At 43.8% G+C, this 14973-nt stretch overlaps 1 protein-coding gene across 1 annotated transcript in view; it reads right to left on the bottom strand.

The window, feature by feature from the left end:
• PARN (poly(A)-specific ribonuclease) overlaps positions 1-14967 on the bottom strand; it is a 117296-nt gene extending 102329 nt beyond the window's left edge. Inside the window, exons 1-11 of the mRNA XM_004692114.2 lie at positions 14854-14967; positions 14329-14406; positions 13040-13119; positions 12395-12462; positions 12230-12311; positions 10362-10422; positions 4186-4351; positions 3494-3559; positions 2218-2256; positions 1109-1151; positions 72-152 (exon numbers count right to left, since the gene is read on the bottom strand). Of these exons, the coding sequence (XP_004692171.1) occupies positions 72-152; positions 1109-1151; positions 2218-2256; positions 3494-3559; positions 4186-4351; positions 10362-10422; positions 12230-12311; positions 12395-12462; positions 13040-13119; positions 14329-14406; positions 14854-14872 (783 nt within the window). The 5' untranslated portion in view covers positions 14873-14967. The remainder of the gene's footprint in view (positions 1-71; positions 153-1108; positions 1152-2217; positions 2257-3493; positions 3560-4185; positions 4352-10361; positions 10423-12229; positions 12312-12394; positions 12463-13039; positions 13120-14328; positions 14407-14853) is intronic.
• Between the last annotated feature and the right edge of the window lie 6 nt (positions 14968-14973).

Here is a 14973-nt window from a genome sequence, read left to right as displayed (position 1 = left end):
ATAATCTAGGGCTATAGAAAGGAATAAATAAGTATCTGTGCTGCCCCCCAGCAAAAGACAAACATAATCACCTGCTCTTTAGCGTGTTTCTGCTGCTCTCTTCTCTTACGCTCCTCTTCATCCACTTTGCTGATAACTATGTACCGCTCTTTCTAAAAGACACAAAGCAGATGTGCGATTTTCTGGAAGCAACTTGACCCCCAAAGTGAATCTGCCTCCATTAAAAACTATCACTGTGCAGGCTTCATGAGTGAAACTCTCTGAATTTATTTTGAAATGCGATCAAAATTTCATCTCTGAATGTCCGTGATACTTTTCTGGGCTTATTAACTCAACCCAAAAGATGACACTTAAAAGTATCAACAGGCTATGACAATAAAATGCCTTCTAACATGAACACTTAAATATTACATTGAATATGAGTTATTAAATAGCTTAAAAATAAGATTTCTCCAATCTATTTTATTAATGAATGAAAAAATCTTAGATTTTCAACCTTCCAGGTAACTAGTGCCTTCTTTCTCATATATTGAATTTTTAACACAAAAATCTACCAGGTCAAAGGTAAGTTTGGGACTTATCTTTCAACAAGATTGCTTTCTAATTTAGTTAATCTCTTATCTGATTTGAAATCTGACTAAGAACAACTAAATTCCAAAATTTGCAACAGAACCCACCGTCAGCCCACCCATCACAGCTCTCCCAGCTCACCCTGGGAATACACGACAACAGCTGTGTTTGTGCATAAGCCCCAGATTCTAAAACTTAGTTTTCCTACCCACATAAGGGAAGCAATTTATTCAAGCAAATCTTTATAGTTTTCTGCCATTAAAAGAACATGGCTAACAATAGCACACGTTCAAGTTTACAAAGCACATTCACTTCAATTTATTCTTTGGACCTTTAAAAAGTCCTAAAATAGTCTAGGCTACGTTATCATGCCTGTCACCCACAATGTATAAATGCGAAAAACAAGGCCAGCAGGGGAAATGGCTTGGCCTGGGCTGCCTGCACCCATGTACACCGCTCAGATATAAATTTCTACTTTCACATATCAAGGAGTCATTCCGTGGCTTGACTGTTAGCCCTGGATAATTCTTGGCGTTACCTTTTCAGTTTCTAAAGTCTCAACATGAATGCCTTTGGGATACCTAAAGAAAGAAAACTGACATCAGTAGATGAGACAAGGACAGCTAAAACCTTAAGTATTTTAAAAGCTATTATGTAACTATAAGTTAATTAAATAAATTTTATTAAATATAAAGCAAATGTTACTACAATGACTTTTCAGCAAATCAATTCCATGCTAAATATCTCCTTACTTCTGCTATTAAACACACAGGAATATATCTGATTTCAAATTAAGTTTTTAGGGCTTAGGCACTTTCTAAAGTATCTCCCATCATGTAATACAGTCAACTCATTACCACACAGTCAAATATTGCATATTGCACCTATTTCCTAACTGAAACTTTAAAGATCTTTTAGATGGTGTGGGGTATTTACAGAGGGGATTTCAGATGAGTAACTCTGCTGTTTTTGGCAAGTTAGTTTGCAGCAGCCAAGACATGTGAGATCTGGACCCCACGAGGATAATAGGACAGGAAGAAGCTGGTCAAATGACTACGGCTCCCTTCCAGTTTCCTTCAAAGTGATTCTGTGTACATGTCATCGGCGGACTCTAACAGAAGAATAAAAGTGCCAATCAAGTCACTCCTGTCTACTACTGATGTTCAATTTTGGGGTTAGAGACCCACTTGAAAGCACACTGAAATGAACGGAAACATCCCCAGAAAAACCCATGCATGAAATTTTGGTATTATTTCATGGGATTCACAGACTTGCTGAACCACCCTTTAGAAAGCCACTCTAAGTTAAGAATCCCTTTAGAAACAGGATTCACCTAAGTAATTCCTAGGTCTTAAAATCAAATCTTTATTATATATCTTCAAGAAACCAAAATATTATACATCCAACAGTTAATAGATAAGGCTTTGATGCATCCACTAAGAAGCAAAAACAAAAAAATGAATTACGTAGGCATTCAACTTCAGAAAGCGGATGGAAATGACGAGAGACTGAAGCATGCCCAAGATCCTGGTGTGGTTGAATCACCAAGAACTACAGAATTTCAGAATGTAACAGAAAGCTAAGGGATCATAGCTACCAAATTCTGGGTTGCTCAGAGAGCTGTTATTTAATAAGATAAACACTTACTTCCAGCTCAAAGTCTGATAAATTAGTTTTCTTTGGAACCTATAAAAAAAAGAACAGAAAAGGTATTGATTTTGGCTCAATAAAAGAAAATCTTAACTGATCAAGACCTGAATGGAAAGACACTTAATTTTTTTTTAATTTTTATTGTAATCGTTTATTTTTACATCATTTTATGCCTTTTTCCATCTCAGTAGTAATCCCTGTGGACTTCCATCGCCAATTCACATGTGTCATCACCACAGTCCAGTGCATTTCTTCCCCGGCCCCCCATTTTTGATCCCATTCCCTGTTCCATCCCGTAAAATGTCTGTGGTATATAGTTGTTCATTATTATTATTTCCCCGCCCTGGTCTTTAATGCTTCTGCTATGAGTGAAAATTCTGGTATTTTTCTTTTGGAAAGACACTTAATTTTTTTAAAAGATTTTATTTATTTATGAATACAGAACTGCAAGGGCAGTAAGAGGCTTCACCAGAGACCGGGTGGGGAGCAGAACTGGCAGACTGACAAGGTACACTGCTGAGAGGTGCAGAGAGTGGATCAGGAGAGGTCTGCTACACCATGTGTCCCTGGCTGGGGATTAAACTCATGCTGACGCAACAGTGGCTAGCTTCGTAGTGCTCACTTTAACCTGTTGAGCCACCAGGGAGGGGCCAGGCACTTAATTTTTAAAAGCTTCTTCATTAGCAGTGACAGGTGATACACAAACAAAAACAGGCAGGATGTCTAAGGTGGGTTAATTCCTCACCACTTATCTTCATCAAAATGTCTTTTCACATTTTTCTAGAAAGGTAAATATTTCTGTCTAATGAAATCATTACTTGCAGTAGCTTAATAAAGGGAGCTTACAATAGAAAGATGCATTAAATCTCATCTGCAAGCCAGTAAAAGAAAGATATTCAAGGTGCTGACTCCGTGGAATTCTGCTTGTTACTGCAGAGAGACGTTAAAAAGGAGAAGTATCTGTGTGCATATTTTTCTCCTCAGAAACCTTCTTGTACAGCTCACTCCTTCAGACTGAAATAATCAGGCTGCTTTTGAGCATAATTTAAAGTGAAAGCTGCATGATGGTTTTCCCCCTTGAATGCAGACAAAGCCCGCATTCAAGGTCTCAGTGCATCACTGCAATGCTAAAGTTAGTGCTTACCCCCTGGGGACAGGTCTGTAATAAGAGGACTGTTTGTGAAGGTGTTTTTAAAAGACCAAATACAGCACATGCCAAAAGCCCTCTACCTTTCCTAAAAAAGAACACAGGTAAACGTTCAGGGCAACTAACCCGGTACACGGCTCTAAGTCCAAGTTCTGATTTTCTTCACTTTGTAATAAATCTTCTATTTTCTCTCTGAAAAAATCAGAATTGGAATAAATACATGATCAGCCATACACAAGTCAGCAACCCTCACAATCATCATCCTCACACTCAATCTAAATATGAACAGGACAAAGTAATGTTATCAAATCATGTCATCACTTTTTAGTTCAGTATTTAAAGAAAAATACTTCATTTGGGCATATACTTTTTCTAGCTGTTGTTGACGAATCCTTGACCACTTCTCAAGGAATCATCGATAGCAGTGACTTAAATTTTCATTTTCTAATAAAGCAGCTATATGGAGAAATAAACTAAGCAAAGTCAGTCACTGTGCCAGCTTGTCAGAAATGCTGTGAGAAAAAGTAGTGGGCACTATGCAATGTGTGGACGGGCCTGTTTTATTCTCCAGCCTTCAGGGAAAACAGCTAGTGGTCGTAGAGAAGGTCAGTTGCTCACAGTCCCCTTCCTGGTGACACGCAGCAGGTCTCAGCACCATACACACAACTGCGGTCACAATTGGCGACCTCAGATGAGCCCGGCCCAGCCCTCCACACGCCACCACCCACATTTGAGACATGCCGTGTGGTGCCATGCAGCTTGAGTCCTGGCCTGCACACATCGCTCAATGTACATTTGGTCTCCGTGAAGGAACTTACACCACTTGGTCAATGAACTTCTTCTGGTCCTCGGGAATCGTCACGGGGCACTTGGAGGTGTTGGGAGACACGTAGGCCAGGGCCCCCGCCCCGCTGGACTGGGAACGCTTCTCATCATACTGCTCTCTTAGCTGTCTTTCCTCTTCCTGGTTTAAATAAGGAATTCCTAAAGGTAATTTCAAAGAGAATATATCAGCAAAAGTGACTGTTTAACATCCAAAATTGCTGAACTCTAAAATATGCAGAAAAGACTTGTCATATTGAAACATATCTCAAAAAAAAAAACAGAAAATGCAAATGACTTTGAAATCTATTGGCCTGTTCATTCGTTCACTCATTCATTCTTTGAACAAATATGGACTGGGCATCTATACCATGGCAGGCCCCAGCTCAGACAGCGGGCACCAGACAGCGTGCAGGAGACATATGCTGCTCTGTAAGGAGAGAACAATGTTGGCGGGGTGGTCAGAGGTCACTGTGAGGCACTCGAAGGGCAAGAATGAATCAGACATGCAAAGTCCCAGGGGTACCGTGTTTCGGGCAAAGGAATCAGGATAAGTACCCAGAGGCTGGAAATGGCTTAGACTGTTCCAAAAACAGACTGATGTGGCCAGTGACCGTGAGCACAATGGCTAACTTCAGGTTGGAGAGGATGAACTGAGATCAGAGCACTCCTTCATGGACAAAGTTAAGAGTTCATTTTATTCTAAGAGCACTGGGATGCCATAGAGGTTTTTAACGGGCTTATCACATTATTTGCTTTAAAAGACCATTTTGACTCTTACGAGAGTTGCAGTAGGGAGGTCAGTTAAAAGCAAGTGTCTACTAAAATTGTCCAAGCAAATCGAAGTTGTTCAGATGCGAGGTCAGCAAACATTTTCTTAAAGGAACAGAGTAAATGCTTTTAGGCTTGTGGGACATATTGTGATCTCAGCAGCAACCACTCAACTCTGCTCCTCTAACGTGAAAATGGTCCTCATGACAAGTTGCTGAACAGCCTGGCTGTATCCCAGTAAGACTAGATTTACGGCAAGGAGGCAGGTCTTACTTTGTAACACTTGCTTAGGCTCTGGAGATGGACTGGGAGATAGGAGAGAGAGAATTTACTGATGTACTGGAGGTTTAGTGAGCGAGAAAACAAAGGAAATGCCAAAAGTGACACCTAACTATTGGCTGTACGCAACTGGGGAAATGGTCATGGTCTCTTGCTAGTTTCCCCAGACACTAGCAGAGAACAGGCTGGGACACAGGAGATGAAAATCAAAAGCCTGCAGTGCAGGAGAAAGGTGTGGACATGTAAACGTAGGTTTCATCAGGACATACCTGCCATTAAAAGCCACAGGTCACAAACAAACTTGAAGGAGAATGAAATCAGAAAATAATCATTTGTCAATGACAATGACTGTGTTAAGCAGAAGTCATCAACGGCAGTTAAAACTAATTGGCTAAAAAACAGCATCAATGGTTGCATGAACTTAGTGCCTCTCAACTGTATACTGTAAGATGGCTGTGATGTTAAGTGTTACGTGTATTAAAAGAGTGACCACCAGCAGTAACAGACAAGGGCTGACCCAGTCTCCTGACAGGGTGTCTGGAGCAGCTCACACTCCTGTGGCATAGTCCTGTCCAAACGAGTGAGGGCGTTTGCACTCAGAGGAGGACATCGGGAAAGGCATTCTACAATACGACTTATGCAAGAATGTCAAGACACTAAACTCAAAGACAGACGGGACATCGGTGGTGAGTGTGGGGTGACAGACTCAGTTGTGGAGCGGGGAAACTGCAGGTGACAAGTATGCAAGTTTCCAAATGAATGTTACCTCAATGTGTAAAAGAGAAAAAAGGGAAAAAAAAAAAAAGGAAACAGAAAGAAAGAAAAGGAAATCAAAGACAAGCTGAGAAACTGTTCTGGATTTTCTGGTGACTCCTCTCACCCCCTGCACCTTTGGCCTGTACCTCAGTTCTGTATGCATAAACAAACAAATCTTTAAGAGAGAAAAAAAAAGAAAGAAACCGTTCTGGATTTTTAAAAAGCAAAGTGATATGACAACTCAAGGCAAGGTGTGGTCCTGGAATGAATCTGACTTGGGGGATATTTTGGCTCCAAGGGGCAAAACTTACATCAGGTTTGTAAATGAGGTGAATGGGCTGTAGTGACCCTGATTTCCTCAACTGGATGACTGAACCGGGGTAGAGTGTAAGAGGATGTTCTTGTTTTTAGGACATACACTGAAGCAGTCAGGGACAAAGGGGCATCAAGTCTGTGACTCTCAAATGGTTGAGGAGAAAAATCACATCCACACTTGTATGGAGAAAGGGCAATAGGCCCTCCCTGCGGCACACTGGGTTAAAGCGCAGCACTAAGAAGCTAAAGCCACTTCAGCATGAGTTCGATACCCACCAGCCCAGAGGCGACCACATGGCATGGCAGACCTCTCCTGACCTGCCCACTGCTCCCCTCAGCAGTGTACTTCATCAGCCGGCCTCTTCTGCTTCCCACTCTGTCTCTGGTGAATCCTCTCACCCACCACACTTCTGGCCTGTACCCCAGTTCAGTAAGCATAAATAAATAAATCTTAAAAAAAAAAAAAAAAAGTAAGCAAAGTAATGTCATCCAAGACCAACCAAGAGAAGTAATTCTTAGATGCTGGTGAGGCAGAAAGAACATGTCAAGATTAGGTGAGGCGGAAAACAAGAGAATGAAGGGGTCCAGAAACCACCAGGAAATAATCCACTAGGTCAAATTCAACCAAAAGGAGGCATGAGGACAGACGGGACTGCTGGGTGTGGGAACCAAGCAAGCGACCAGCCCCTGTCAGGAGCAGGCAGTCCAGGTGGAGGGGGTGGAGCATAGCCTGAAGGGAGGAAGAAACGGGACACACACGTTCAGACTCTGCGCAGACTCTGCTCAAACTCTGAGCAGAGGGGGCCTCGCAGCGCAGGAAGGGGGCGGCTCCGGGTGGTTATTTCCACATCCAGGTGTTCCTGCAACCAGGCTGACCCTCCAGGTACCACCAAGCCTTTTGGCCATATGGTGCAATCTACCGATCCTTCCTCAGAATAATATTTTTAAATGCATAAAATAAAACATACATGATTATAAAGGAAAGTAGTTGCACTGAAGGAGGCACCAAAAAAGTGTTTTATCTGTGATAGAGCAACACAGTAAATCAGCTTCTTGCTCAATGCATTAAATAACAGAGAAAATAATGACAATTTTGAAGAGCTGATGTATGTAAAACGCCACTCCAGACATCTATAGCAAGTAAACTGTCAGGTAAAGATAGCCAGGATTTCACTAATGACCAGCTCCTAGATACTGCAATACCTGCCACATTTATAATGGATAACTGCCAAATTCCAGTTCAAGGTTAGGGAAACTACAGATAACCATTTCTCCTACCTGGTGCACGGACTCCTGTTTTCTATATGGGAGAGGGGCAGAAAAGGCAGCCCACAGACTCGGCTAAGAAGCTCTGTACCTAACCAATATCAGTAAAGACTGATGGGAATGATCCAGTCAAGAAGGGGAAGCAATTCAGAGCAGAGGAAGCACCCAGGAGGAGCCAGCGCTTGACAAGGAGACAGGAACTGTCTCCTCATCACTGTAAAGAAGAGAAGCAAAAAGACTGGGCCCAGATTTGGGGTAGATCTACAGATCTGGGGGTGAGAACACGAAGCAGCTCTTCTCTGTGGGCTTCTGTTTCTGCTGGAGAGGTAAGGTCATCGGCTGGGGTGGGAGGTTTGGAGAAAGAAGTAGTTAAAAAAAGACATCTAAGACAGCTGAAGAGAAAAGTTCTGAGTCATAAAGTAGGATTTTTGAGCATGCTGTGTGCTCATTTGAAGCTTGTACCCATGAACCTGAAGTGACAAGTTAGCTCAGCTGTGCCACATTTTCCAGCAACATTCAGATGCTCCGCTACAGAGATGAGGGATGGCCAGACCCATCCAGGATTGGGGCTTTGCCAGGCCAACTGCAATGGAGGGCGAGAGAAGCAAGGGGGCAAGGAAGGGCAGTGGCGGTCCATGTGGGTAAGGAGGGGGCATCAAGACAGAGAAGGGGAAGGTTACAGAAAGCGAAAGCAACTGAGGTAACAGACTGCTGCAATGAGGTACTACGATAAGTGAATGAGAAGCACAGAAGATGTGGTCTCAAAGAGAAACGCTGGCAAGTGCATGATGCTACTGATGGTAAACACTCGGGAGGTGGAAGCAGACTGGTTAACGCCTGGGCAACAAACAGGTGGCAGAGCATCCACTGGTCAAGCCGGCAGATACCATCTATAAGGAGGCAGACAGGATTAGAGAGAGAGAAGCCGAAACTGAGGTTGGCAGGGAATGCAGGCCCGTGCAGCAGAGAGCGGGGACACAGCCCCGGGAGCTGCGGTTTCTGGAGAAGGGGAGATTCAAGTGGGTTGAAGGGGGCACAGGAAACAAGGATGACTACCCCTGCCTGGCAGTGACAGGGAGGTCAAAGCACCTGCATCTCAGAGGGCTTCAGGGGAGTGTAACTAGGGGAGTCGCCTGGCAGCTTCAGATAAGAAGTCAAGGCACTTCCAAGAAGACCATTTCTGGAGTCTGAGTGGAAAGATTTGGTCTGGAAGAGAAAAGTCCTAGATCAGGTTTCAAGAGTATCAGCAACAGCCTTGGGCTAAGAGTCTTGGTCCTGACAGATGGCCTCAGAGTCCCCCTCTAGTGGTGACTAACAAACCCCAAGACAATAAGAATGAGGTGCACTCCAACTGGGCAGTTTCTCTTCTTTCATGGAAACGAAAAAACCCAGCAAGAAACTAAGCATCTGAGTCTGGCTGAACTAGTTCCTTCAAAAACGTTAAACTTACTCCAAAGGAGTTCTCCAAATATATTTAGAGTGTGCACTTACCATGGCTTTTAGAGTCAAGTATGCACCAAAGGAAAAACTATTCTTTTCTAATAGCCAAATTATGGCACCCGGATGGCTCACCCACTATCTTAAAGTAGTTTGGCTCCAAATATTCTTTTACAGTATTTCCCAAAATCCCATTATCCATAAAAATTAAGAGACAGCACCACTGAAGCAAGAAAACAAAACAGGGGGTGTGGACTCACCAGAGATCATGCCAACAGAAAGACAATTTATTTGAAGCCTGTATACTAGTACTTTCATTGAGGGGGGAAAAAAATCCCTCTTTACCTCACTCAACAATTTTATATTCAAGGAGAAGAATGCAATGTATGAGAATGATTACGCTAAAAAGCAGGTAATGACCTTACAAAACCACGTGCTTAATATCGTTGGAAGGAAATCCAGTCTGGCATGCATTACTATCTAGTATTCATTCATCAAACAGGCAATGTGCACCTTCTTGATGCAGCCCTATGCACTGGGTCTGTGGAAGGGAAGCGCACAGTCTCCTTCCTCAGGGACATCACCAGACCCACACCAACAATTAGTCTGCACAATGAAGGTGGCTCTGTCTATGCAGGCTTTTTCACCCATGAGAAACTGAGCCACCATGTGATAAAATAAGCGGCAGCCGGAAAGGGAGCTTTCCATGATAGTGTTACTGGAATACCCTAACTTTTAAAGTTCACTGCCAATAGCTTCGCTGAGAGAAAACAGGAAAGCATACCCCACAGATAGTCCTTGAGGCAATTAAGTCACCCCAGTGATGGAGTAAAGTCAGGAGCTTAAGATGCCTCATTAGAACTCAAGAGGTAGCTTTGATTCTCTGCTTCTTAACTGGATAAGCTTTAAAAACTAAAAGGCAGGGGCCCTCCCTGGTGGCACAACTGTTTAAAGTGCAGCACTATGAAGCTATTGCAGCCACTGCCAGCCATCACAAGTTCGATTCTTCACATGGCACAGCAGACCTCTCCTGTCTCCCCATTGTTCCTCTCAGCAGTGTGTATTTCAGTGAATCTGCTCCTCACTCTGTCATTCGTGAATCCTCTCACTGCCTCTGCACCTCTGGCCTGTACCCCAGTTCTGTATGCATAAATAAATAAATCTTTTAAAAAAAAAAAAAGATATTCAACTTCTTTTAAAAATAAAAAACTAAAAGGCACAATAAGAGAATTTTTTTAAACTCTAAAGGATGCTTGAACTCTGAGGCTCTAGCTCAGGTAGCAGGCGCTAAAAGAATTCTCAACCAAATCCAGACACAGACTTTAAGTCAAGTCACGGATAATCTTACCATTGTGAAAAACTTTATTAAAATCAAATCCTTGGCTTGCTAGAAAGTCAATGCTTGAGCTCTGAAACGAGAATAAACAGAACAAGTATGTCAATGATGGCAGCAACAGGTATGTGAACTGAAGCATACGCAGCTCAGGCTGATAATCAAAGGCAGCCAGGCCAGGGAGCACGAGCGACCTGGGTGGGTAGCGGGGGGCTCTACCCCAAGCTGCCAAACAGACCATTAATTCACATAAACCGTCTGGGTGCCTTTCTTTGAAACTTAAAATACCAATCTCCTTAGCCTCACAATATTTAAGAAAAGTTCCCTGGGTGAGCAGATATTCTCCCAACAGACAGAAAATTCCTGATCTCTGTACTGATGAGACTAGAAATAGAAAGAAAACAGATTACATCAACCACCCCAGGTTCAAGTTTAAGGTGGCTCTCACAGGCAAGTTAGGAGACATCAAAATCCACCTCAAGTCAGAGTCTAAGAACCCAAGATCTTAACTGGATGTTCTTTACATTCAGGATCAACATAGAGACAAGTGGGGGTAACAAAAATTATTCATTAAACACATTCCAAACCTAGGGAGAACTGAAATGTAGCAGCCAACTTTAGCAACAGTCCACAAGAATGCGAAGTCACAAAGTGTTTACCCCACCTGACTGAAGAGGGGGACTCCCAGCTGCAGCTGCTCTGGTTTTCTTCCTGTTTCACATTAGAACATCTGCGGGGAGCACACGGAAGTCCCCTTCCCCTGGTCCCTCACAGAACCCATCTCCTGAACTGTCCCCTGACCATGAGCCTCAACGCAGGGAGTGAGCTCCAGGCTCACCAGACTGAGGCCACTGCTCGCTCTCCACAGTCATGACCTCGTGAAGGGAAGAAATGGGTAAATGTTCTGAGCTGTCTAGACTGAGAAAAGGGGTTCCTCTGGGTGTTCTCCCCTTTTCTTAGTTGGTAGGAGGCTCAGAGACAAATAACACAAGCCTGTGTTCTAATCACACTGAAGTGATCGTACCCTTGTTTTTCTTTTCTTCCAATTTCCTGTTCGCTTATTTTTTAAATCTTAATCTTGAAAAGTGTAACTCTCTAGAAGGCTTAATCCTCAGGGAAAGGCAAATACTGTAGGTATCATTATTTTCCAAAACCAATTCCTGTTAAAAAGCAGTAGGGTATAAAAAGGCATCTTTACACTATGCCACTTGGTCACTCCTCCTCATCTGTTGTAACAGATCATCAAGAGGACAGAGAACTGTGGCAACTGCCAAGGCAGCTACACAACCCTAAAGAAGAGGTCCTAAGGGGGAGCCCCTGTAGCTTGACCTCAGTTCACAAAGCAAGCCCTCTCCTCCTCAGGAGCAAACAGTCGTCTTTCCCCTCCTCGCTTTCCTAAGTGGTAAGCAGGAAAAGGAAGCGCATATAGGTAGTAAGCCCTTACCAGTTCTCTCTCGCACAGGAGACACACATCCGCTCTTCCGGGAACTAAAGCTCTATTGCTGGAGGTAGGTGCAAGGAAAACACGGTGGAGAGAAGCCTCCAGGTGCTCATCTAACAGTTCGATTGAAAGGTAGGGTACAAAAATTCCAGATACAGAACAGTTTGAAGCCATGTTCTCAAATTAAGCTCTACTCACAAGAAATCTCATGTTGATTTCATTCTGCCTATCTCCTGAGTCTTACTCTTACTTATTCTAAAGTAAAGAGCGCGATCACTGTCATTCATTTACAACCTAAAACTGAAAGATCAAGAAGTGACACTTCACCTGTTTGCCCAAAGTTAGTGATGGAACCTGACTTTAAAGCGACTCCTCAACCCACATTTCCACACTGTCTCATCAGCAATTCACAAAAGAAAGAAAATTCAGGGATGCTACTAACCTGACAAACAAATTTGACATCGGGTGAGGATCTATTGAAGGGTTTTGGGAAAACGTAGAAGTTAAATGATTTTGTTATATACCTGAGAAAATAAGACAAAGGAGACTTAGAGGGTGAGGTTATGCCATTACAAGAACAAAATCCCATCCATTGTAAGAAACCTACTTTGAGTCTGTGTAGTCATACTTAAAAGTGCAAAGGCCAAATTGAAACAGCAAAAAGTCCATGGAATGCTGGAAAAGGAAAATAAAACATCTGTCAAAACAGTCTTACCTATTCAATCCCGAGCAATAGTATTCTCAGGCAAGTGGACTTTTTGTTTATTTTTTTTAATTTTACCTAGAAGAACTAGAGTGTAGGCCAGAGGAGTGGGACTGAGAGGATTCACCAGAGAGGGAGGAGGAGCAGAACAGGAAGCTTTCCTAAAAGACACTGCTATGGGCACAGCAGGGAGACAGGAGAGATCCATTATGGGGCTGGGGGGGGGGAGGGGGTTAAACTTGGGCCAAGTTCAAGGTGATAACTGCTGAGACTTAACCCCTAGGCCTCCAGGGAAGCCCTAAGGTGGGCTTTTTGATTACTCACTGTGACTTGGACAAATTACTTCCAAAAACAAGAGATGGTAGACCGTGTATCAGAAGCATTATTAATTTATAGGCATCTCTAAATATTCTCCCAATTAAGTATTTAGCCACCCTCCAGGGCATATTAGGCCTGTTTTCAAATGTTAAAATAACTACCTCTTCTTAGTAATCAAGTTAAAGTAAAATTATTAAATCTTCCCCAAAAGGCTTTTCAGTAAACACTCACCTTTTTAAGCTTCTGATACCTTTCTTCCGGAGTGTCAAAACCATTTGTTAATGCGGTAACTGAAGGGCCATCACTGATACCTAGATTTTAAGAAGTTTTTAACTTATTGATAAATGCTAATGTAACAATGCCAACCAACTAAACACTGGCTCTATATCTTACAGTCTTATGAATTAAAGCTAATTGGCAGTGCTCCTTTCTTCTTTGAAATTAGCGTTAATTTCACTGGCCATCAATTTAAACCCTAGAGTACTGAGCATAGAGAAAAGAATGATTCAACTTGAGAAAGTGCAGTTCCAGCGTCTACAACAGATTTCCAAACTTAGTGATGACATGAGAAAACAATCTGTAACACTGAATAGTGGCATTCTTTCAAAAGAGTCCCCAAGTACATGATTGTTAGAACACTGTGTGGGTCAACAGTTTGGAGTAATATCTAAACAAGCAAAGATATTTTCAAAGTTAAGAGCAAATTATTTCTGTTAAAAACTTAGCTTCTGAGGAAACTAATTCCAACTAGAAACCACATGGTTAAAATAAAGTATCAACTTTACCCCATGCAGGATTCCTTTAGAAAGAGCTAGAGAGTTTTTTAAACATGTAAAATCAGGAAGCAAAAGTGGGGTACCTTAATCAGTGGAAGCCCACTGCTCCTATGGTCTTCAACAATTTAAAAATTAGTTTTTGAGCCAAAGAAAAAAAAGGGGAAAAGCTTGTAACTTTAAGTGCTTAAAGGTTTATACACACACATTTCCCTGCCAAAGTAGAAAACGAACACTTCCAAAATGCATAATTGCACATCCCCATTTACCTACAAAAATCTGACCCTAAAGTCGTCACCAAAGGACCATTGAGGAGGGGCCCAGAGTAAGCAAATTCATAGACAGAAGTAGGTGGTGAGAAGCTGGGAGAGGGAGGAACGGGAAGCTCAATGTGCTTAATGCCACCGAACCAAACTACAACCTCACTTAAAAATAGTGAAACTGGTAAATTTCACTTATGTATATTTCACCACACACACAAAAGACTGAACCTCAAGCTCTCCTACTGCGAGCAGGATAAACTGAAGCAGCACCAAAACCATACTCTTTCTTCAACCCTCAGAACTGAAGGCATCACAAACGCCCCGCATGTCTTCCTGAACCTCAGGGAGGTTGAAGAGGAAGTAAGGGACAAGGGCAAGTTGCCGGACGCTACACAGGGAGGAGTGGCCAGCAGACACTGGGTGGGGAGAAGGGGGTCAGGAGGAGCCCTGGCCATGCATTGCAACGCTTGCAAGCGAGGGATACCTGAAAACTCCCCATCGATGGCGAAGAAGTCCGCCTCCTCTATGGCCTGGTACACTTTGTGAAGATTACTCTTAAAATCTGCGGAGAAACCGAGAAGAGGCTTAGAACCCGTAGCCTGGCTTCCTGCCCACAGGTTCCTAAGGTGAGGGGGAAGAAGGAGCAGCTGCAGCCCCGGGCCTGAGCAAAGTCCTAGGGGGCTGCACCGGGGGGGCAGGGCGTCCCGTCCCGAGGGGTGCACGGGCCAGAGGACTCAAGTCCCCGGGGTGCACGGGCCAGACAGGAACAAGCCCTGACGGTGCACGGATCGGCGGGGGACAAGGCCCAAGTGGGTGTCCCGGCAGGGGGAGGTGGGACTCCCTAGGGTGCACGGACCAAAGAGGGACAAGACCCCGGGGGCGGGGGCTTCAGGGAGGCGACCCCCAAAGGAGCTGCCTCAGCCCCAGGCCCCGCCAAGCAGACGGGCCATGGTTTGGGCCTAACAGGCCGGGTGAGGGGAGCCGTGGGGTCGCCTGAGGGTGCACGCACTGCTTCTGATTATCTCCATTCCGCCGAGTGGCCGAACCCCGGCCCCACCCGGGCCGCCTCCGCCGTTCTACTCGCTGAGTTCGGCCGCCGCGGCGGGGACAGCGGCGGCGGAGACAGCGG

This window comes from Condylura cristata, unplaced genomic scaffold (assembly GCF_000260355.1).
Source record: "Condylura cristata isolate star-nosed mole 26May11 unplaced genomic scaffold, ConCri1.0 scaffold00032, whole genome shotgun sequence".
NCBI lineage: Eukaryota > Metazoa > Chordata > Mammalia > Eulipotyphla > Talpidae > Condylura > Condylura cristata.
Note: the sequence above shows the minus strand (reverse complement) of the source record. Positions and strands in the feature narration are given on the sequence as shown.